A 25184-nucleotide genomic window follows, 5' to 3' on the forward strand; every position below is an offset into this window, starting at 1 on the left:
ATCACATAACAAGTGTTTGGATGAGAAATACCTTTTCAAAGGAGAAGTCCATAAATTTATCAGTAACAGAATCATAAGTTTTTGTCTGTCAAGAGAAAGCAAAACCATTAATTACAAGCTTTTTTAATGGCCTGGTTATTGACAGTTTGAGATAAATGTGCAAGCAAACTATTTCAGGACATTTACAGAGAGGCTGCTGACAATTTGTTTGTTGCTCAAAGCAGTCGTTTTTCTTTTTTTATTCTACAGTGGCCTGTTCTGATTTTTCAGAGTTGCTGTGCAACACTGTGACCTATATCTCATGCAATTTCCTGTCCCATCCATCTCATTGACACCTCTTCTTTTTAAGCACATAAAGGTATTTTATCCATTTGCCAAACAAAGTATTTTTTTGTTTTATGTCCGCGTATTCTCTTTATCAGACGAGAATTTTTCTAATTCACAGGACTGTTTTAATAAGACACTGCATTATTAAGAATGTGTTTTATATAATGATATATAATTATAAAAATTATTTTAAATTATCAATTCAAGCATAACCTGAGAGCTGCTGTGAAAAATTAACATCTATGTGAAGGGGCAGTGGGCTGATCCAAAAGACAAAGCTGACACTGTATTAAAAAACCCTCCACTACTGAAAGCAAACAAACATCAACTTAAAAAATGTTATCTTCTTACAATAAAAGGAACAATCAAAGCTATTTAAACCTGTAGATCCATGAGCTTGAAAATCCCTTACTAATATCAGAGCTCAAACTTTCCTGCTGAAGAACAGCATAGCTGTACACAGATCTGACAGGTTTTTAGTTCAGCCATGTCACCAGTGAAAAAGGATCTGACCGTAAGAGGTTCACAGACCAGAATCTGGAAATTACTGACACAAGGCATAGACAAAGATCAAAAAGTCCTATTTTTCCAAAACAGACAATAGCTTGAAGTATTCCATCTGTCAACAGTCAACAAAGCAGCCATCCAAGCACGGGATTCCTAAAGTAGTTGTATACTCACTTTTTAATAAGTGAATAAATAATATGATGATTAAAAAAACAGATGTAGTGAATAAATACCTCTTCTTTGGAGAGAGACTCCACTAATTCATTTTGATTCATTAGTAATACCTACGCTATACTTCCGACACCTGTCTTCTAAAACCACATAAAAATACTTGGATTCACATTCACAAACTAAATGATAGTTGGTACAGGAGAAATTAACTCTTCTCCTTTACTGTCTTAACTTCTATTCTACAGAAAGTGTAGAACAACTAGAAAGCTTGCATCACCGGTTTGCAACCAGTCTCATTATGCCAAGTCTTTCATCCCCCAAAGGAGGGAGGGAACCTTTGAGGAGACTGGTGGTGGAAGAACAGCTATCTACATGACAGTAAGATAAAGTATCACCTGCACAACAAAGATGTCAAAAGTTTAATAAAACCCAGCTAACACTTCTGTTTCATATACATTCACAACAGATGGCAGACCAAAGGTGAACACTATGGAATCCTTCACAAAAGTCTTCAGAACAGATATTGTGATGGTTGAACACACAAAAAATAAAAGTCATAACTTACAGTCATTTCTCCACCAAAACATTCTGAAGCAAGCTGGGCAGAATCAAACGGTTTAACTTCAGCATCATTGAAAAGATACCTGTAAAATAGTAAGCTTTTGAAACAACTGATGTTTCTCTCTAAGGGCAAATAAAGCAAAACAAGCACTTAAAAAGATTCTTCAGATTTAAGTATTCCTATTAATTTCTAATGTCTTGTTTGAAGCACAGCAAACTGAAAACAGATCCCAAAAGTGACTTCAATGAAATTGGGAAGCCAGCATTTCGACAGTTCCTGGTTTTTCTTTTTATCAAGAGACACATTATTTTCCTCATTTTTCCAGACCAACTCTGGTACAGATAGGGTTTTAATGCAGCCAAGAAGATTTGCCTTTTCCTTTTCAATCTGAGTGAAACGGAAATCAAAATTAAAAAGAGGAGAATCATCCCGTATAACATTAGAACTCAAACTAGGAGGAGGCAGAGAAGATGGTACACTTCTATGGATTCCCTTCAGAGGAGGGATAGGGGTAAGAGTTCGAACTATTTTAAAAATGCTCCAGCCAGCTATTCTAGAGAACATGAATAGAGGAAATCTTGTCTCCTATTCCAGGGCCTCAGCTGAGAATCTGAGGTAAGACATCCAGAAACGACAGGCAGAGAGTGTTCCCTGCTTTCTTCTATCACCTAACAAGACCCTCCTCCTTTCCATGCCCATGTCTCACCCCTTTCCCAGGCTACTTCTCCCAACTTTTTTCTTCCTCTTCACAACCATGATATGCCCTATGTATGCAGAAATTTCTAAATTAGAAGTGGGATGTCATAGTTAAAAAAAAAACCCAAACTGTTTAAAAAAAAAATAGTGCATAGCATTTGTTTATCTATCTATGTATCACTTATGTGGATGTAAGAAGATCCTGTCTCTTTAAAATCTTTGAAAGGAAGGGATAGAAAAACAAATGCTGTCAAATATTCCAGTCACTCTAAATTGCATCTAGGAGGAGCTGCCCAACAGGAAAAGATTACCAGCTAGATAAACTTCAACATCAAATGTGAAAACAATTCCACATATAAAAAGCACAGTAAGAACAGATTTAGATAACTTAGGTATTGTAACATCATTTCTGCCACAGAGGATGCAACAAGTTCAAAGTGAAGAAAGAGTCAAATTGTTGTTTCAAATGGACAAAATTAAAAGGACCAAATTCCACAATCATCACCGCAGCTGTATGCTTGCCAAAGGTGACAACCAGATTTTACGGAGGACGATCTATTAAATCTTACTGTTCGTTTGTACTGAAATAGGTTAAAATATAGTCATTGATAGTCCTGTCAATGAATGAGCACTAGCTGTAACATGAGGCTAGCGTGGCATCCTCCTGCTACCCCTGTGTCCAAGGCACTCCACACCTATTACAGCTACAGCATACAAATTTGTATGCTAATAAATTAATATACTTAGAACTATCAAATTCCAATATCTTGTGCTTTTGAGAGGAACCTACAGCATGTATGTCCTATACGACTGCATCCAACAAAGTCAACGAGTATTTCAAAATTAGAAATTATAAAATAGTTTTGCATAACTCACCATTTGTTGTTTTTGTAAGCATGGGGATTGACTATATCTCTGATAAAACTGTAGTAATGCCCACCATCTGCTGTTCCTGTATGTACTGTTACGCCTATCAAATCATATTCGTAACTTTCAGTTTCTTTCAAATATTCACCATCTTCCTTAAAACCTGAAATAATTTAATACAATCACTTATTTCCTAAACACCTGAACTTCAACATTAGTGTGTCATAACATACACGTTTCCTGCAGTTGCACTTAGGTTTTTTTTCTTTTCAGCACTGCACAACGATAACAGCAAGAAATTCCATACTCAGAACAAGCAGCAAAGAACACAACTCTTGTGAACAGTTGTAGTAGTTTTGCAAAACTTGTTCCAAGTTAGCACATCTTATTTATGATGGCAGTTAGTCAGCCATTTGCTGAAGTTCAAGTATTACTCTGCAAATCAAAATAGGCCAGCACCAAACTGTATGTAACCATTTCAAATTTCTCTCATATTTTGAAAACAAATATAAGAATTCAATTTGAACAGTATATGAAAACAAAAATAATTGGATGGTTTTCTCATATTAAATAGAATATGTGACTTTAGGACTATAGGTTGATTAAAACTATGTTTGATTTTATTTGCTAAAAAAGAAAATCACTAATTCTTTGCATATGTTACAGCAAGTGGTACACACATGAAAGAGACAAAGCTTGTTAAACTCATTTTATGAGGCATACCTTCTTTTCTGTCATTTTTTCCCATGAGGAAATCTTCAGTGTAAGGTGTCATATCCAAACGTAAAGGGAATGAAAAATGTGTATTGACTTTCTCCTTCATCATGGTTACCATATTAAATGTATATCTCATGGTGTTGAAGCTTAGGATACGAGGTAGTTTCTTAAAACATGCCCTGAAGGATTGAAAATAACCACAATTTACAAAAGTTTAGTAGGTTGAATTGTATTTTTGCAAAGATTTTTAAACACATTTATTTCAAATATAGAATTGGAAATTTGTTGCTAAGTCACATAAATATAAAATTCAGCTACTGTCACGCCCTAGAGCAGGGTGGCCTAACTGGCAGCAGGAAGGGCAAATTCAGAACAATTCTATTCAGCCTATCATGGTGCCTTGGTCAAATTTACTCACATAGCATGAACGACAGTTTTCTAAAATAGTATCGTAAAATGAGTCATGAATGAATCCAGCAGTGCAAATCCCCTCATGAGACAGAGTTACTATCTTCTAACTGACAAGTTTCAGTGCAGAATCTCGGATTAAACCTCATAAACTTCACAATAATGATTTTAAAGTAGGTTACTCTTTCACCCATGTCATTGTAACAGCTACAAAAACAACTATGAGGTTTTTCATCTCTAAAAAAGAAGTTTGTTAGTTGCAATATAAAGACAATATAAAATTTTTATTTAGCTTTCTCTTTATTAGCAGACTTTTTAAATATGTAAACATTTTTAAACATACCAATTTCAATTAAGAAATTTGGAGTTATGTATGAAACCTAAGCAATTATCCTGCATAATTAATAATACAAGTACTGAACAACCTCTGAAAGAATCTGATCTTTTAAAAATGAGAGAAGCAATGGATTTCAAAAGGTACGTTAAAAAAGGTCACAAACATTTTACTGTCTAGGTGATCTTTTGACAAGATACCTTATTTCTTCATTTTGGAAATTTGATTTCTTAGCTATGTGCTTATTTGCACAGGGACCACATCCTCATAGGCATACACAGTAGCAAACTGAACGAAACCACAGTCCTGTTTCATCTGAAGGATTACTCTTATTCTAATAGTGACTTCAGTAATTCACTAAAAAGAAATGTTAGGAATGTTTATTTCTTAATCATACCTTTTTTCAGCCCGCACTTTCTTCCCACAATGAGAACATGTATACATGTTGTCACCTTCCAATGTATCTTTAATAGTTACTTCATCAAGAGATTCCTACATAAAATAACAAAAAAAAAAAAGGAACTTATGTTTTTATGTTTACCATGGATATTTGCATTTCGTGCTTGTATAGCCTGCTTTACAAACCCTCTCTTTCAGTCCTACAGTAAGTTTAACTGACGTTTCCATAAGTTATGAAAGTAAAGGTCGTCAAAGGCACCAAAAGGTTTGCAAGAAGAGCATGGACCTGAACTAAGGGAAGAGTTTGACAGGAAAACCAGTTCCTAACCCAAACACAAAATTAAGGAACCAATTCAGAAAAATGTTACTCAATATTCCAAGCTGTCCCAAAGAATTCAAGTACTTTAAATTCAAATTCCAAGTAGGGGGATTAATAGTTGGTTAAAAAACTTGAAAACCTAAAATTATGCTGGTGTAAGTTTTAAATTAACTTAATAAGCAATATTATGTGTCTGTGTAAGATCTTTTGACATTTCCATTCTCTCATGCAAAAAATGGCCATAGCATTTTTAAAACACAGGAGTATGTAGTGATTACTGACTGTAACACAATCTTTAGTCAATTCCAAATAGCACCAGTTGATCGCATGTTGCATTGAAAAGATGAAACAATTCAACCAAATTACCCAGTAATATCAACCTAGAAATACACCAAAACTAGCATACAGATGTAGAAAGCATCAACATATTCAACAGCATATAGTATAGTCTTTTATACTTGACTGCACCCATTTATAACTGTGATCTATGCTACACATCTCAGCCTGGCATTACTCACATAAATATTCTTCATATCTGCCACCTGGCATCTTACTGTATAGAACTCTTCCGCAGTCTGACTTACATGTTCACAGTCCTAAATCACAGCAACGAAAAATAAAAGCAATGAAATAACGCTTTTCAGAAGTGGTTTGTTTTTTTTTTTTAAATCTTTAAAGGATAAGGATAGGGAAAGAATACTTACCAAAGAAACAACATTGTTTGTGATAACACCTCCAAATAAACTTTTCACTGTATTTTTCTGCGAATGAATTAATAAATTCTGTCAAGGAAATTTGAGCAAATCCATAAGTTTTCAAGCTCCCTTTTGTTCCCTCTTAATAACTCACCAGCTCTGGAGACATTTCTTCTATTTTTGTTATTAGGTCAGTGAAGAATTCAGTCATATCTTTCTGCTCTCCGGTGTTCAGTGGCTGCTTATCCATGGTATAGGTTTTACAGAAAGGCCTTGGATTGTATGCCTTACATTCACTTTCCTTTAGGTAAAAAATATCAAGCAAAACAAATCAACACAAATCCTTACATTTTGAACATACATATACCAATGTCTATTTAAAAAAGGACATACTTTTACATACAATAGCTCCATATGCCTATTAGGCAACAAATGGTTTTACATTTATGACGAAATGTAAAGCAGTTTTTAACTACCTGATTCTCACTATTACGTTATTCATTATTAAAATAGAATTTGTAAAATATTATGAAATAATACTTAATAAATACTTAATGAAATGAATCCTTAAAACAAAAGAACTCAGCTGAAGATGTGACACATCCAGTTTCAACATATCTGTTCAGATGGAAAAATATAGTATGAGGAACATCAGCCTGTATTTCTGGACACTACTGACTTAAATCTTGACAAGTACTTCATTCTCAGACTTCTCTATGGTATAAAACTACATCATCTACTTCTCAACTGTGTGTGTTCAGTCAGTGTAAAGAACTTGCAACATAAAGCAATTTTTAAAACACATCCCCCATTCCACTACCCTGCATACTGGGAATGCAGAACAGCAGAAGGAACTTTGTTCTCCTAAGCAATGATATACACACTGTTTTCTTTTAAGGATGTGTGGCAAGACAGTGCTTCCTATAAATACTACCTTTTTTTGGAATAAAGGCTTTTCTTCAAGGTTTTAGTAACTGTAAATCTTCATATGATTTTATGTTTCTCTATTATTTTATGATTATGTAAATACTTCGATTTATTTTTTTCCTGTGATGCATGGCAGGCACTATATGCCTAAATTCCTTTCCTCTATCTGTCTTCAAAGTGGTTATGCATTTCTTTCACAAAAGGCAGTGCCAAGAACAAAACCACTCAGCTCTCCTCAGTTTTCTTTTTTCATTATTTCACTATTTCAGAAGTGCTTCACTAACAACAGTGAACACCTGGGAACTGCCTCAATTTTGTTACTCAGGCTTTGGAATTTCAAAATTTTCAGTTGCTTCTCAATGCTTTCTTTCAACAGATTAACCTTTGAAACACTGGAGCAAGCAAAATGCAATAAACAAAAATAATATATTTCATTTTATCACCAGAAAAACTGGAAAATTGTCCTATGATGAAATGAAGAACCAAGCTCAGAACCCTTTACCTCAAGGTCCATGTGAAACAAGATGAAAGACAATGGTGCTAGACAGACACTCACGGCAGAGTGTTTATTAAAAAGGAAAAATAATTTATTGGCATCTTGGCACGGTCCTCACATACGGAATCAAAACATCCTAAAGGGACAGTCTGTCAGTGTTTGGTGGTGATGGGAGTCTGTTGCTAGGGTCCTTGCAGTGGTTATCTTCAGTTAGATCTGGAGAGACTCCTCAGATCACCATTCTGCTGAATTCTTATAATCCTGCTGGTAAGAGTTCTATGAGACCTCCCCAGCACCTGTGTAATTCATTACTATCAATTCACCTTAACTATGTACAAAGCATCTCTCAAATATCTTAAACCCATAGAAAAGACTGTCCTATGTGGTCATTTCTGAAAGAACAGTTTTTATCTGTCATTTACAAAAGTCGATTTGGAAACTGGACTAGACACAGCAGAGGCAATAGTAGAACTGTCCCAGATTCCTACCTGGAGGGCTCCTGTAACAATCAGTTAAATACTTCACTGGGAAGGTACAGTGAGTTACCCAGTTTCAAATTGGTCCGTTGCCTCAAGCCACTCCATTACTGCATCCAAGGAGATGCCTGGCCAGGGAGCTCCTGGACCACTCAGAGATTTAGCAATGTAAGTGTACAGGGTGTCCATACAGGGCACAGCCCTGACACCCAGCTACACCATGACTCTAACTAAAAAGCAGACTTGAGTTTTGTAACTGAAGTCCCGTAGCTATGGTAAACATCCTGTGCTCACCTGAGCATTAATGTGCTGGGGGTAAAAGGTTTAAATAAACGAAGGATGCTCAGACTGTGGTACCTGAGCCTGACGTTCCCACACACTCACTTCAGAAACGTTTTTTTTTAAGAACAGACAATCACTAATGTTTGAGAACTGGTGCTTGCTCATCATAGTTGGTGCCTAATATTAAAACCTATCTTAGATTAGGATTTACACTGCCTCTTCATGAAAACTATTATGCTACTGTTTGCTTAACTGATTTGCTGAGTAACAGCTTTAAAGTGGGTAAAAATTATTTTAGTTAAGAACCTCATTTACAAAACTTCAGACACAATGGACTTAAGTTGCCAAGAATTTACATATAGAAGGTAACTAAATTTTTCTTGCCCCTTTTTTTTTTTTTAAGAAAATAGAATACTTCATAAAGCATTCTCTTTTGCACCTACCATTAAGTATGTAAACATTTTCTGGAGTTCCAGTAGAGTGGTCTTGTGTTTCATGTCTTCTGAATACTAAAAGAAATTCATAAAAGATGACTTTATCTTTTTGCTTATAACTTTCCAAAAACAGCCCTTAAAAAGATGAAACAACCATTTTTATTATGGACAATTAAGAAACACAATTGTGTACAAGAACAAACAGTACACTATTTTACACTTACATATAAAGCACTACCTACTAATTTTTTGGCATGTCAACACTAAACCTAAGCAAAAAAAACCCCACTATTTTCTAAAAACTTACTGCAGCTAGAAGGTTTCGGGAAGGTGTTACAAAAGACTGTAGTAATTTTGGAATAATTTTTTTCAGTTCATACATGTCATGGGAGTTCTGATCAATCCCCTATATAATGCATTTCACACACAGACCAGCAGCTTCCCTCTTTTATTTTTATTTATAAATGGCTAATTCTAGACGAAGTTAAGTAACAACTACCAATAACTTGATGGTAACAAAAAATGATGAGGTCACCACCAGTTATGGTGTTTCACACATTATATATGCCTCATTGACGTCAGGGACCAAAATAAAGCTTTTCCTTTTACAATAAATAGCTAGAAGTAATAACATAGTATTATATTATATCTGGAAGTTAACCAATATAGAGCAATTTACTGGACTTGCTGAACTTCTGGTAGCATGAGATACATGCCCTGGGACTTCATAAACATTCAAGAAGAATGACATTTATTCTAACAAAATGACAAATTGGGAGTTAAGAAACAAGAGTCAATTCACATAAAACCAAACTTGAATAAATCCAGTTGTCAGCAACAGAAATACGAGCTTGAGAAGGTTTTATTACAACACCACCTTAAGAATCTACTGCATTACAAGTATATTTAAAAAAAAAATCTCTTCACTTTAGACATGAGCAAAATAATCCAACTGAACAAAAAGCAAACTAAATCCTGAAGAAATATTCTTTAACAAGAAGTAAGTCTTAAAAGTAAGTCTATACTTTATCAGCATTTGCACTGATTCTAAATTTAAGCTTCTATCAAAATCCACATCAGGAACATAAGACCCCCAAGAATACCTTTGCAGTAAAGATTGCCTGTCTGGCCTCTGGTATCATGTACAGTTGCTGAATAGTGGATGCCAAGTAACATGTTGCTCCAAGATTAGTTAGACCCACAAATCTACATTCAGCACGAACATCATCATGTGGCCAATAATCCCACTTATAAGGTGCATGGGAAGCTGTAAAAAATATGAATCACACATGCAGAAAAAAATCAATTCAAAGTACAATTTACAGAAACAAAAATACAACTAAAAGCTTTCTCTTTACATTAATAAAATACATCCTGTTTATGCAATCTACATTTACACACATGAGCCAGACTATACCTGCTCTTTAAGAAAATGCACTATAGGTACATCAGGAAAATCACTTGATACAGCAGTAAGCCTTTCTAGACACCACACTGCTTTGGGCTGCAAGTGATTTGCTGTGCTCTCCAAAGCATTACTCACGGCAAGGATCATCTCTTACACTTGTTCTAATGGTAGTATTACACATAGTAATCACCTTCCAGTCTCTACCTTTAAACCAAAGTTTGATAAAACCACATCTTTTCATCACCAAGAGCACCCATAAATTCTAAACATTGGCTGCTATGCATTTTTTATAAATAAAGTTTTTTTACAACACAAGCCAACCATAGTGCTCTCAACATACAACACTTACAGGCTCCCAAACATACACCAGCCATTCCCCCAGCACAAAAATTACTCACAATTTCTACTACCCATCCCCATGCATCCCTATGTCACACTGAATGAAAGCAGAGTCTCTGCACCCAGAGCCTCAAGTTAGGGAGCCTTCCCTTCACAAAACAAAACACAGATTTGGTATCAGATAATCACACATGAAGCAAGACCTTTCTTTTCAGAAGAGGAGCTGGTTTCAGAATGACATCTATTATGAAGGATGCCAGGCTAGCAAAAGATCTTTTTGACCAGTACAAAAGATGGATAGATGCTTATCAGAGATAAGGCACAACAGTGCGGTGAAATAAAGTGGTTGGCTATACACAACTTTGAATAAACTTGGGAACAGTTTTTACAGGAAGAGAAAGAAAGTTTTTTACTGCACTTCAAAGCCACATATACACCAAAGAAACCTGCAATCTATATGAAAAATAGGGGTGAGAAAAATGACTCATCTACAGAATCAGATCAAAAAGATGTTTTCTTTTCCTCTAAGTCTTATGTTGCTTGAAATTTCATACCACATGTAGCAATCTATTTCTTACACGGCATGGCACTAGACAAGTTAGGCAAGCCTGACAGACTCTTCTTAATAAGCCTTGTTCTGATACGGCTGCCAAGAAATCAGAAGAATGGGAAAGTTCTCCTCAAGTGCCAGTCAAGAACATGGTAACCAGACTAGACGAACCATTTGTAAGTGATTAGTACTGCTTCTAGACACTCACAGGCTTCTCCTTCCAGCATCCCAGGCAGGAGAACGGAATGGAGAATTAATCATTTGAGCTGCAGAGGCAACTAAATGACAAAAGCATTAAATTACAGAAGAACTAATCCAGTGTCCAAAGAAATTCACTGCAGCCTATCTTCCTTGGTATGCAAGAAGCCTGACACAAAAACTTGTAATGCATCTAGCTTTGCTATTCATCCCCAAGGATATCATCCTCCAAAAAGGCAGAGTGTTCTACAAACAATTCAGCACCTCTATTGAAGTATACGTTCAGATACATAGAAAAAAAGCAAAAAAGTAGTCTGGATTTTTTTTTTTTTCCCAATCCACAAAAGCTACATGGGTTCAAGATACAAATTTTAAATCCTTAATTATTTTGTCAAAGATTAAAGGCTCATTAAAGATTCTTCTCAATTCATACTACCAGCTAAAATTCAGGAAACTATTTGGCATCCTCTGAACAGATCCTCACATCTTCAGAGACCAGGCGCACAAGACGTTCTGTTGCACAACAAATGAACGTTGCAATCTTCATTCTGGCACTGGCACCAAAACTAAAAGCCCCACAGCTTAAAGTAGGGAAGGAAAGAGTTTTAATTCTCCTGTTTCAACAAATCTCAGTAATGTGACCTCATATTACCTGGTTACATTGCGCTGATCACTCAGTTGAAACAAAGCTCTCCTCCACTTCAACCTCCTAAAGAAAGTAATTAGCATGGCAGAACAACACAAAATTCCCTCCCCCTTAACTGAAATCCTTAAATTGCAACATCTTAAATCACCCTTTCTGATGCAAGGACTCAGCATCTATCACTCTGCTTATAGCTCATCAAGTTGTAATTACAAAGGTATCAGATGACTTCTTTATACTTCATGAGAACAGTTGGGAGTATCTTCCTCCTACTTCAATCTGACAAAGGGCTTTCAGAAATTTGACAAGGACTTTCTCAGGAAGATCCTGTTTTCTCCACCCTGGGATTTTTAAGCAACTGTCTTCATTTTTATAATAAAAGCTTTCCTTCTTCCATATTGATCTTAACTAGAAAGGCAAATTTGAGCCTCATTTATGTCTATCTTCTTTATTCCTCACTGTTGTTATAGACATCAGCCTTTTATCTGGAAGAGACAGGGAAACTTGTGACCAAACCTGCAATATTCACATTCTATTTTAAGCAAAATAAACCTGAATTTCTTCCTCTCCAAATGACCATACATTCCTCTGTATCCTTCCACCTTCTGATCATGTTTCTGCTCCAAACATAACATCAGACACTCTCTTAAACCTCCCAGAAAGCAAAGCAACTGGTCTGGTTTCCCTCCTTTGAACTGAATCTTTTTATTCATCTTGGTCTTAAAGCAAAAATCCAAAACATTGCAAGAAATTTTATGAACAACAGAGGCTAAACCCCCTCTTCAGAAAGATCAGACTCTGCATTAATTGTTAGCCCTCCCTCCTGCGAAAAGCTAGGAAAAACATCAGCTGACATCAGGTACTTAACAGTTAATTTCCTACAGCATCACTTGCTGAAAATGCATGAAGGCACCCCCATGTTTTCAGTTAAAAACACCTTAAGTGTGAAGTAGAAAAAAAGCATTCTAGTAATTCTCCTCTTCCATCCATCAATAAAGGCAGCTACATTAGTGGAAACTTTAAAGAAAAATGCTGTTGCTGTTAAAACCTTACTATAACTACTTTACATTATTTATACTAGTGTAAGTCTGAAGAACAGTGTACAGTTGTACATTTTAATATGACTGCCAGAACAGAGTCTTAGTAACATCATTTTCAATCAGAACACTAATTTTTTTTTTTTCCCCAAGGAAAATGTACTAGGTACCCTTTAATATGATGTTTTCTTTTTGAAAATTTTACTTTCTTTTGCTGCATTAAATGAAAGCCATCACTTAAGGGCATCCTGGTTTCAATTAGTTATAAGTGTGAGAAAAAATGGTACGATAGCAGAGACAGTAATTGGTGAAACTACAGGACAACAACTGTACAAGCAGCAGGACTGAAAATTTCTCCAATGAACCACAAAACTAAAACATTAAAGCCAAAGATGGAAATTCATAATATTTTCCTTAACGTTTCTCCTAAGAAGAACGGAGAGACAGGCCTAAGCCTAGTGTAGCGAGGGGATGAGGGGTAACAGTTTCAAACTGGAAGCGGGTAGATTTAGGTTAGATATTAGGAAGAAATTCTTTACTGCGAGGGTGGTGAGACACTGGAAGATGTCGCCCAGAGAAGCTGTGGCTGCCCCCTTCCTGGAAGAGTTCAAGGCCAGGTTGGATGGGGCTTTGAGCAACCCTGTCTAGTGGAAGGTGTCCCTGCCCATGGTGGGAATTTAGACTACATGATCTTTAAGGTCCCTTCCAACCCAAATCATTCTGTGATTCTAAGATTTTTAAAGACTAATTAGATAGGAAATAATAAGAGATAGGAAAAGTGGAAAAATCCAGTTTTAAGAATCTTTCGATGACAGTAATGGAATAACAAGACTTTAAACAAATGAGGTATCAGAAGTCCTGTGTCAGTTGCCCATGAGAAAGAGACAATGGCACTCTGCCAGTTGTAACAAAATTTACTTTCATGAAACTGAGGATATCCTGAATACAGAGCAGAGGCACAGACCAGATGGCTCTGGAGAACTCAGGAAGGAACAAACAATCTAGAGAAGAGTATTTGGAAGAAAGTAACAACTGTGGTAAATGTTACGCAAAACTTCACCTAGGAATTAGTGAGATTTGGAGTGAGAAAAATACTAACTGTAAAAAATGAATGATTGCACCTGGAGAGATACAGACAACCTCAGCAGCAGCAGATGTACTCACAGCAAACAGAAATAGCCATTATTGTCGTAAAATATATTCTTCATAATATTTTCCCTGAACCCAGGAGACTTCGGAGGCTTTTTAGAAGGCCCCAGGTATATGATTACAGAACACAAAACATTATTACTATCTGATTTCTCTTTTGCTTCCTGAATTGTAAGGCACTAAATCAATTCCACAGATTATAATAAAATACAGATCCTCAAATTACAGGAATTTAAACTGGGCATGTGAAAGGAAACATACCAAGCTAAAAACACATAATGACAATTTGCAAATCAAAGATTAAAATATTAACTAACTTCAAATTTTGGTAATTTACATATTATACATAGGAATTGTGTTTCCAAAACAGGAAGCTTGAAAGCCAAGAGGCGTAACAAAATTGTATTAGCACTGTATGTAGGCATCTAGGTACAGACTGAAGTCAACGACAAAGCTATCAGAGACTGCGCTGTGAATAGCCAATACATCTACAGTACCTTGGTGTGGTTTATATACTTTCGTTTATGTATAAACAGACCATGTTTCTTCATGTTAGAAAGGGAAAACAGAAATTAAAATACAGCACAAGCCACTGAAACACGTAAAATCTACTCTAACAACGTTGTCTACGTTTCAGTGTCATTTAACAGGACCACATATTTTAAATAACTCACATTTAAGAACACATGATCTGAAAATTATACATGGGATTACATCAATTTATTTGCTAGGTGAGCAAAAGATGCCTACATCCACGCTGTGATACTACCGTAAGTGATGGTGTATAAGTATTAGAGCTACAAAGAGGAATTTTAGGAGCAGTGTTAGTGGCAACAATGTCTTACTTCACTACCATTTTTGGAAAGTGGGACTATCTAGTTTAAGTCTAAAAATACTCTGTCACCTTTGTATTTCCCTGTTTCTACTGATGCATTCTTAACAGATCATTATTTTTAGAAAGTCATTAAGTGCAGACACTTCTGATGTATTTCAGGAGGAAATGGAAACTCCATGGTTGCAGTACTGTTCACAAGGGTGGTTAGCCACCCCCAGCATCAACATGCAGTCCTCAGAAAGGGAGTCCGTATTACAAGGACACTCTTATTTTCTTTACTGAACTTCGTAAATCTGAAAATTCAAAACAAACCCAAAACGAACAGAAAATGCAAGTGGACTAGTTTTCCACAAAATACTCAAAAGCTATATATGGATAAAGGTCCTTACACTGCATATGTTGTGCCATAACCCAGTTGTGGAGCAGCCTGTAGTTTTCCACAGACCCCTTTACCATTTCTACCAACAAGTCATAAGCAGCAGCCCTTGAAGAATGTGACTTGCATTTTGGCTGTTGTCTATCTTTCAAACTTGGCAGCAAGAACAGAAGATTGAAGATGTCTCTCAGAAACTCCTGTAAAACAGTTCAATTAGCACATTAACAGTTTGAAGACTTTCTTAAAATACAAGTCATGTATTAACAATCTTCTAGAAACCTTTATAGACTTACTAGACCTCCATCGCTTAGAGAACATTCTGACTTGTATACAAGTTCTGAATTACGAATCTCTACAACTTACTTTATACTACAAAAAGTGCACTGTAACCATATTACAGCCTAAAGAGAAACATGTCTGCTGAAAAAAAATGACAAATTATGCTTGATTCATGATTGGTAATCTAATTTGACAAATCGCACATATGTATTTTTAGTAACTTTAAGGCTAGTTTCTTCTAGTGAAAGACAATACATAACCTGAATCACTCTACTCATTTGAGTTATATGAATCACTAATTAATATTAAAACACGCACTAAATTACATGTGTACTGTAAGTGTATTTTTGTATTGTTTCATATTTGGAATATTAACTGAACTATAGAAGGCACAAGCACAGCTGTACCAAGTCAGGTTGTCTTTGGGCGATAAATTCATATTACCCACTGTTATTTACCTTTAGTGTCCCAAATTAATACACTAAAAAAAAAAAAAAGAAAAAAAAAAGAAAAAAAGTAAGATAGATCTGTCCAAACTTCAGTACCTTCTTTCTATGCAGCCAATTTAATTCACTAAAGTTAAACCAAAACAAAAATATTAAAAGGATAACAAAAACATCCAAAACAAAACAAACAAAACCCCAAAAAACACAAAAAGGAGATGATCTGTATAGGTCGTACTCTTCCACAACTACAGCACCTTCAAAGAAGTGCAAAATGGTGAAAAGACTTTCCTCCACCTTTCAGCTACAAAGTGCACATCACTAGTCATTTAAGCCATATAATGAGAGACCATGAAAGAAGAAATTCAGCAGAATTTATAAAGCAGTATTTCATTAAATTTCCTTAAACAACCAGCAAGTCACATGCATACTTTATCTCTAGGCCTGATGACACGACCCAGAACCTACACTTTGCTACTTCTGAAAAGTGTCTGCAATCTTAAACTGTATTTAATCATCAAATTGTATTAGCAGTGTATCATTTTAGTTGCCTGCATAATCAGACAATAAATTCTCTACCTCTGCAGAACTGTGATGGCTTTTTTCCCCTCAAAGATATCTTCTTGAATTTTTTTTTTTGGGGGTCAGAATTCTTCCCCCATTTGTACAGCACAGGCTACCAATCCAGCTATTATACTACAATTTCTATAATTAGAAAAAAACGTTCTTCCTGAATTTCCCCATTCAGGTATATTCAGTTAAGAAGCCTTTTAATATTAAAAGGCAGGCTATGTTGTAAAATCTAACAAAATTCTAAGTATTTCCAAAAAATGGCCTTTAGCAGAGTACACAGCAAAATCACCACAAAAAGCCTTGTTCCAGTGTGCAGGGAAATTCCTGTAGTCTTAATATAAAATCTTATAACCAGGTTCTTATGTTGTCTTTTTCTTTTTTTTTTTTTTTAATTGTACATAGAAATAAAACAAAAATAATACTAGCTCATGACTGAGTCTCAGAAAATGTACTAAGTCCCTGTCTCTCAGTACAGCCAAACTGGTTTTGAGAAATTCACTGAGATTTTGAGAAATTGTGCATACTGCCCTGTTGACATTCATCCACTGTTCAAATCAAATTTCTGGCCTCCCTGTGATATGCTACATACATGCAACATACTTTAGGATTCTGTATAGATCACTCCTCTATACTTAAGCTTCCCTTTTATTTACTTCTTGTACACTTTTCATATACCCAAGCTACATAAATCTGGTCTTTGCATAGCTCTTCTATTTTATTTTCTACATCATCCTCCACACTGTGCTCTGTGAATCGAATCCTTGGTCTAATTTCATCTGCAAGCTCTCCATGCTTAAAATACACTTATTCCATGAGAATTACACAGTATTAGTCTTTTTAAATGCTGTCAGCAATGTAACTTTATGTTAGGTAGTGCACAATGTGGACTACTAAAACTTTTGGACAGTAAAATTACCTTCAGGGCCATTTTATGATAAAAGACAGAGTAAACAGACAGGATATAGATAACGTAATTGGATACAGGGAACTATTTTCCTGGTGAAACCTCACTAAGGGTGCAATCATAAGCCTAGGACAGTTAATAGAAAAAAACCATCACTTTAAATCAGCTTTTACAACAGGTGAAAACATCAGTTTGAGTCAGCTTTTATACCACGAATTTGGTTTTTTGGTTTTGTTTTGGTTTTGTTTAGACAATGTGGCCCTGAAGCACAAAGTAGAAATTTTTTAGCAACCTCCCCTGCTTAGCCACTCTCCCATCTTACAAGCACAGGTGGAATGTAATATTCTTGTAACAGGTGTCTGCCATTGTGTAGATGCAGAGCTTAAAAACTACTTTTAGATCACAACTGTCCCAGGATATGGTCAAAAAGCAGCTGTGGTTAATGACTTAAACCAGTCAATGCCTATCAATACTAAAAACATTTAAAGACAATAAACGAAAATAAATAACATTTCTAGCATCTAAGAACTCTATCCTGAAATTAAATAGTTAGAAAGGGAAGGCACTATATGTGCTACTTTCTAATAAAGGAATGATATGTGGGTTTTTATCCATCATACTCAGGTTAAAAATATGATAATACTCTCACACATTGGCCCTGCAATCAAAATGGTGGAAAAAAGGTGAAAGGAACAAAGTATAGTAACAAGAGACGACACTATTTTGATCTCTTCTTTCAGTGTTCTCTTCTTACCTGGCCTTCGCGAGAAAATTTAAAGGGTGGTTTGTGCTTAATAACACTTGTTGCAAGACGAAGTAGTCCTGTAAGTCCATCATCTTCTATATTGCCATCTTGATGGTCAAGGATTTCTCTGCTATATATACACATACATGCAAAAGAAATGTTAAAACTCTGTCCCACTAATAAATACAATGCCACTGACAAGTGAAATTACTGTTAACAAACCTTACCTCCGAATGCAGTCAGCAAGATGTCTTGCTAGTGCATCTAAATCAAGCAGTGTCGTCTGATTAAAAAAACAAATAAAATGGAATATAATTGAACATAATTACGTACTTCATGAATTTCAATTTATAAGCCTAGTCTGAAACTATGGTTATGCTTTTGGATGAAATTTTGGTATTGCACACAGAAAAACAGGGACAATTAAAACTCACCTTTCAAATACGCTTGCAACAATATTTTAATACATTTTTATAAATGTGATTAAACTGTTTTTTAAAGTAAATGCCATACAGTTCAAATGAAGTAACATTTAGTCTTCCAATTCCAGATCCCGCAATTATACTATCTCTACCACAGTGAAAAAAATGGAATAGTACTATCTTAAAGAGAGGTGTTCAATTGTTATTTCTCGCAAGAACACACACTTTGTCCTCAGAAGGCTGAAAAGTCCCACTACCATTTCTTGCTTGAGCAAACATGCAGAAGACGTAGGCAGAATTGTAGCCTAGCTAAGATATTCAATCAATAAAACAGAAATATGAAGGAAACTGAGCAGAGGTATGGGGGAGCAAAAGTTTTTCCCTCTGCTGGGAACATCCAGAATCAGGAGACGACAAGACTTCTCCATTCTGAAGAAACTAGGATTAAGGCTTTATCTTCCTTCTCTTCCCACACTCCTGCCACAACACTGAGAATGAAGTAGAGAGATTTATGTAGGACCACCAGACAGCACAAGCAGTTGCACAGTTTGTCCAAAATGTAACTTGAACCCTTTAGAGATGTTTCAAAATTGTTAAGTTTTCTAACCTGTGCTAAGTGGCTGTTAACTGAAATTTTGTTGTCTTTCAGCTTTAGTCAAATACTTGATTACCTGCTACTTAGACTGCATTGAAACTATCAACAGTGAATCTCACAGATAATTACCGTATTACAGTATTCCCAATGTCTTGTTACCTTCACCTAAGTTCACCCTCTCTGTGTATTATACCCATTCCTGCTTCTTGACTCTACAGGTTCCGTATCTGAAGCTTCCTTTGGCCAAGAGCTACTAAATATACAACAGAGAGTAGGGAAAGCTGGGATATAGGAAAGACCCAGGAGCTGTTCACAGCAGTTCACCGTATCTTAAGTAAAAATGTCTCATACTGAAGTACAAGTGGTCTGAATACCCAAATTTTTACAAAAGCAAATATTCATATGAATGCAAGCAAAACCTACCTGACTGGCATCTTTGACATGAATGTTATCAATCAGTTTGCATAGCAGCCAAAAATATTCCTTACAACCTGGTCGCAGCACTGTTTCTTCTTCATAATCCTCTATCTGTGAAAAGAAACTGCTTTCGTTCTGAAGTACATCAGACAAAATAACCATGTATTAAAAAAACGTAGTAGACACAGTAACTGTAACAAGAACATTACTTTCCTCAAGCCTGTATTTAAGATAAGCCAAGTACAATGACAACGTATTTTATAATGGTAACGTGTGTGTGCTGTTTTTCTTCTGGAATATCTGGCAGACCCTTAAAAATGTAGAATAGTATTGGCTCCATCCTATCCACTGTAAATTGCAAAATTGTTCAGTATTACACTAGACAAAACATAAAACCTTTGGCTGAATTTAACATTAGTTAGTACAACTCTAATTTTAAACTCTTCTGAAAATGAGTCAAATAATTCAAAATCTTCTGTAGATTGTTTTAATTTAACTTTTCTAAAAAAAAAAAAAAATCAACAGAGTTTAAAATGATAGCAGACTTAAACTGAACAAACCACTCTCACCTGAAATTAAATGCCACACAGGGTCACAAGAATAACTGTAACTGCCTGACAGACCCAAAATCCACGTTCATACTTCAGAGCCATACAAGTCCACACAAGTGCTCTCCTTCAGATCTAGCTACACCAGCTGAAGACTGCACAGCCTCCCCTGATATGCACTGCTGGATTACAGGTCTATAATCCGTAATTGACTTTAGGCAAAATCATCCAGGTTAGTTCAAACCATCTGTTATTAATCTGCATATTTGAACAGTGAGAACTCCTCCTGAAGTAGCTTTGACAGCATCCACAGATTCTTTCCTACATAGTAGAGCCGTAAGGACAATAATTATCCAACAGAAAAATAGTGGCATTTGACTGGGGGAACAGTAACATTCAGCCACAACAACACAGGGTACCCATGTACATGTAAAACAATGTACTCATTTATTTCTGGACTCACCTACATTTCAAAGGGAAATTAAGACATATATGGAATTCTCTAATGGTGTGTTATGTGGACAGTAAAATTCCAGAACAAGAGCACTTCCCAAATGTTACTCTGCATTTCTCCAAGCACAGGCAAGCTCTAAATTACTGGAGTGTCACAGTTTTAACTACTTTTGTGAAGTTTCTGGAAGCATCTAAACCAAAAGTCTTAATACCTCAGTGTATCAGAAACAGTATGTCAGACATAATGAGAATGTGCTATCATTTTTTCTTTTTATATTAACAAAAGTAAGTTTAAATAGACCTTTGATAAAATCTTGTAATTTCTTAAATTCTTACCCGGATCGGTTTCAGAGCTTGAGCATCAGGGAGAAATTTTAATAACGTTGACGCAGCCAGTAGCAGAAAGGATCGATTAATTGAGTCTCCCCCATCCAGACCAGAGAGAGATAACTTGTACAAACCATTGCAAGACTCATGGCGAACAGCAGTCTTTATGAAAAATAAAAGAACTAAATGATTACATGCATTATTTAGCAGATTTTCTTCTTTTTTTAACTTTTCTTTCATATGTACATAGTAAGTTACTCTCATAATACCTATCAGGTTATCAAGGTAGAATATGTCTCTCTAAAACCACATATTACAAATAACATGTCTTTAAATTACAGAAAAATGCAAAAGACACCATTCTAATAAAAGAGCTGATTTGCCTGTGCCCCTTGTTTCTTGAGTTACGTATTTTTTACAGTAAAGATTATAACAGTTACTAAAACAGAAAATATCACATCTACCTAAATTAAGGAAATCTATGTGATGCTGGAACTGACACTCCCAACTATATGGTTAATTTGTTTAATTTCACTAGAAGAACTATTTTCTTAAGAAAAATATCCACAGACTATTTCTAATCCAGTTTTGGATGTTTACACACTTTCTTTTCCAGGGTTTTTAAATGGAGTCCGAATGTAAGCTTTTTCTAGGCTTGAGTAATAAAGCAACAGATGATAATGATCACATCATGTCCATATCGAACCTTTAAGCAATAACTAGTAAATACAAAAATTTTCTACTACGCACATCTACACGCAATTTTCAAGTTTTTCTTACATCAGAAAAAAATTACTTAAAGCTAGGCGAAGATTCGGTAATGACAAACATTTTTATATCAATCTCATTCACCTCATCTTGTGACAGAAAGTATATCTGAAAAAAAACCCCAAAACCTAATGGGGGAAGCATAGACTAATCCACGTTAGAAGGCATCACCCAGAAATTTCAACAAATTACAATGAAAAAATTACCTTCAAGATGAGTTTGTAAACTGGTTCTCAATCAACCACAAACATGCTGTCTTACACAGTATTTTAACTACAGCTGATTACTTCTTAAACAGGATTGCAAGTAACTGAGTCAGATCCTGCCTACTTTTAGCAGGAAACAACATGTTTTGAATCTAATGTTAGCTTGAAACCAAAGTTAATCTTGCTCCATATTATGCACTAATTAGTAAGGCAATAACCTCTCCTTTAACATACCTCTGGAATAAGAAGGGTAAGTTTCTTTAGCCAGTCTTGCAAATGATCACTGTCCGCCAGACTGGATTTCACCAAGGAACAGCAGTGAGCCCAACTCACCAAGAGCCACATTGAATAATGAGTGACTGAAAGAAAATGAGTAAATCATGCCGTAACTAACAGAATAGGCTTTTTAGGTTGAAGCACACATGACACTTATTTCAGTCATACTAACATACAACACTAAATCCTTACTGGCACTTAAGATACGATCTGAACTCAGAATTTTACCAATATGCTTACTAAATACTGACCATTGTACTAGTGATGGCAATTAAATTAGATTCCTCTAAGTATTGACAATCTGGGGCACAATCCTTTCCTGCACTCCTACTTCTTTCTTAAGCAGTGAGCTGGTACTTTGCTAATGGGTTGCATCATGTCGTAATACAAACATTTTCCTGGACTAACTAGTGTATCTGTTCCTTTCTTCCTAACAGCTAAAAGTAAGATTTTAGTAGGTGATACATAGCATTTACTGAGCATTTGAGTTCATAGACATTAACATCTACAGGGGAGAACAAAGTGGAAAAACTGAAGGCAACATATAAGCCTAGGAGGACATACCTATGTTTATGCATGCCTGTGCTGTACTTCTGACAATTACTTTGATACAGACTTAATCTGACACAGGTCACTTAGACCTTTACCAGAAGGATAGATGTGGGAGCTCCAAGGAATTCTGGGCCCAGAATGATTACCGTAAACCAGAATAAAGGTGACTATTGGTGTTTCTATTGTGGCACTATATATGCAGTTCTTTGGAAGAGAAGAATACAGCTGGTTTTCCTACCAAAACCAGCTCTTCTGGAAATGAAGGCGTAGCTACAATACAAAATTTCTATTCATATAAAACAATTTCCAGAGAAGGAAAGCCAGGCAAGTCTTCTGGGACCTCTCTGTGTATTCCCACCTATATTATAACAGCCCTCACACTATCAAGTAACACAATTTTATAGCATTCTAATGGCGGAATAAAACAAACATGTAAATTATCATCAGTGTTTTCACTACTATTAGTTCATAACATATAGCTTTTGCAGCACCAACCTTCATGTCTTGATCTGTGATCAGACTGAGCTTTCAACACCCTGAACAGAAAGAAGATAAAGCAATTGAACTTTATCACAGAACGTAACAGATTATCACTTAGAAATACAAGTGCACAAAAGTAACAACAGTTACTCTTAAGTACCCACTAAGGAAACTAAAATTTCAATCATAAAAATTAATTTTTTGCAGTATTCAAAATTAGCAACAATAATAAAACTAGGAAAATTTTCAAGTAACCCCCTTAAAGCTTTACCGACTACAAGATAAAAAGTAAAGAAAAAAATACCCGCAACCCCTTTATTTTATCCAAAAAAAAGATGATGTGAAACAGAACTAAGAACTGATCCATACAGAAGAAAGCTAGTATTCTTCATAAAGACTTGCACTTTGAACACACACTTGCAAACTTTAGACAAGTCTTAAATGTTTGTATTTATTTATTTACATTTTTATAAATTGCAATAAAAGATTATGAAACCAAAAACATACTCTCTATATTAAAAGGGAACTGCAACTCATCTAGAGGTTAAAGCTAGGCACACTTGTGGACTTGAGTGGAAATACTCTGAATGTCCTTAACAAACTTCTAAAAATATGGTAAAACACACTACCCGTTACTTGGAATCAAGTAATTCTACCACACCAAAGCTGGCAAAAAACCTGACCTCCCCACCATCAGCCTGACTGTCACAATGCAGTCTTACACAGAATTGCTTTTCTCAGGGCAAACAGTAAAACGGACAAAAATCTCTAATAGCTTGTTTCTGAAGATAAAATTTTGCCTTCAGTACATGCACACTCACTAAAACAAGAAAGGTAATTTCAGCAGTAATAAGCTAATGTTATTAGGATGGGAAAAATAAGTCAAAACTGGCAGACAACTAAGCAACTTAAAAGTCAATTTACTTTAATTTCTCCTTCACATTGCCATGAAATTGAGAATGCTAATTGCTACAGAGAGAACAAAGAAACAGTTTTGGCATGAGAATTTTTGAGAGCATACCATACATCATTTGTTGCTCCCTGACCACTGAGAGTTCTCATCGCTCTCCTCTCTCTCACCTCTCCTGGAAGGGCAGGATAACTACCAGAAGAGGTGACTAAGAAAAGCAAGTCTAATGCCTATAGACTTAAACTTTTGATATGGGTGTTAATGGGGACTACAACTGAAAGAGCTATGTACTTTATTTAAAACAATGATGAAAATGTGCACACTTGATTAGCTTTATTACAAAGATATAAAGATATTGTACCTAGGTGCCAAGTTGTCATATGTATAAGCAACTGACATAAGTCGCTGAATCAAACTGGTTCCCTGGACAAGTACAAGAAACACCTTTAAAAATTGAAGTCAAAAGAAAAAAAAAAAAACACAGTTAATATAACAACAAGCTTTTTCATCTGTTTTTAAATTATACACACTGTGTGACTAAAACAAACCCACCTGTGTAGAGGGAGGAAGAGCAAAAGACAAATCATAGCGTCGCCATAGTTAAAACTTACATCACTTTTTATTAAAGCGGATTTAAAAACCTGTGTTTTATTGACTCAGTCTAGGTGCTAAAATTTCATTCTATTTCTTCGAGAAAGACAATTTAACTGAATAGAAAAATCAACCATTTATTCAATCCTTTCAAGTAAAAACAGTATTTTTTTAAAAAAGCATAGACTATTCCTTCCTTTTAAAAACCTTAGGCTTGAGGAATCAGGATTGAGGATGAGGTTGGATATGTAAATTTCACCTGTCTCCGTGATCAACACATTCTATTGACTATACGTTCACTTAAATTATTCACATTTAGAGAACCTGACAGGCTACACAGAATTTTCAAATCAAGGTCTGAAGACAGTAATTTAAAATATTTAGACAGTAAATCCATGCAGTCAAAAATATTATTCAATTGACACTTAAAAATTTAAAACCAGTTATAGAAACTGGTAGCAGCATTTACACACAGTCAATGTTAAAAAATTTAATATATTCGATAATTTCCCTGTATCATAGCAGCTTTGGCAATTTAGGGAT

The 25184-nt window shown here is 35.4% G+C and overlaps 1 protein-coding gene across 1 annotated transcript in view; it reads right to left on the reverse strand.

Annotated features, from left to right (window-relative positions):
• USP34 (ubiquitin specific peptidase 34) overlaps positions 1-25184 on the reverse strand; it is a 135354-nt gene that overhangs the window by 31012 nt on the left and 79158 nt on the right. Inside the window, exons 35-52 of the mRNA XM_086460384.1 lie at positions 24412-24494; positions 23156-23196; positions 22067-22191; positions 20868-21020; positions 19537-19641; positions 18324-18379; positions 18106-18226; positions 15166-15349; positions 9721-9884; positions 8627-8692; positions 6157-6303; positions 6012-6068; positions 5826-5903; positions 4987-5081; positions 3854-4026; positions 3140-3293; positions 1571-1649; positions 32-85 (exon numbers count right to left, since the gene is read on the reverse strand). Of these exons, the coding sequence (XP_086316510.1) occupies positions 32-85; positions 1571-1649; positions 3140-3293; positions 3854-4026; positions 4987-5081; positions 5826-5903; positions 6012-6068; positions 6157-6303; positions 8627-8692; positions 9721-9884; positions 15166-15349; positions 18106-18226; positions 18324-18379; positions 19537-19641; positions 20868-21020; positions 22067-22191; positions 23156-23196; positions 24412-24494 (1935 nt within the window). The remainder of the gene's footprint in view (positions 1-31; positions 86-1570; positions 1650-3139; positions 3294-3853; positions 4027-4986; positions 5082-5825; positions 5904-6011; positions 6069-6156; positions 6304-8626; positions 8693-9720; positions 9885-15165; positions 15350-18105; positions 18227-18323; positions 18380-19536; positions 19642-20867; positions 21021-22066; positions 22192-23155; positions 23197-24411; positions 24495-25184) is intronic.

This window comes from Leptosomus discolor, chromosome 2, assembly GCF_034619465.1.
Source record: "Leptosomus discolor isolate bLepDis1 chromosome 2, bLepDis1.hap2, whole genome shotgun sequence".
NCBI classification, from domain to species: Eukaryota; Metazoa; Chordata; class Aves; order Leptosomiformes; family Leptosomidae; genus Leptosomus; species Leptosomus discolor.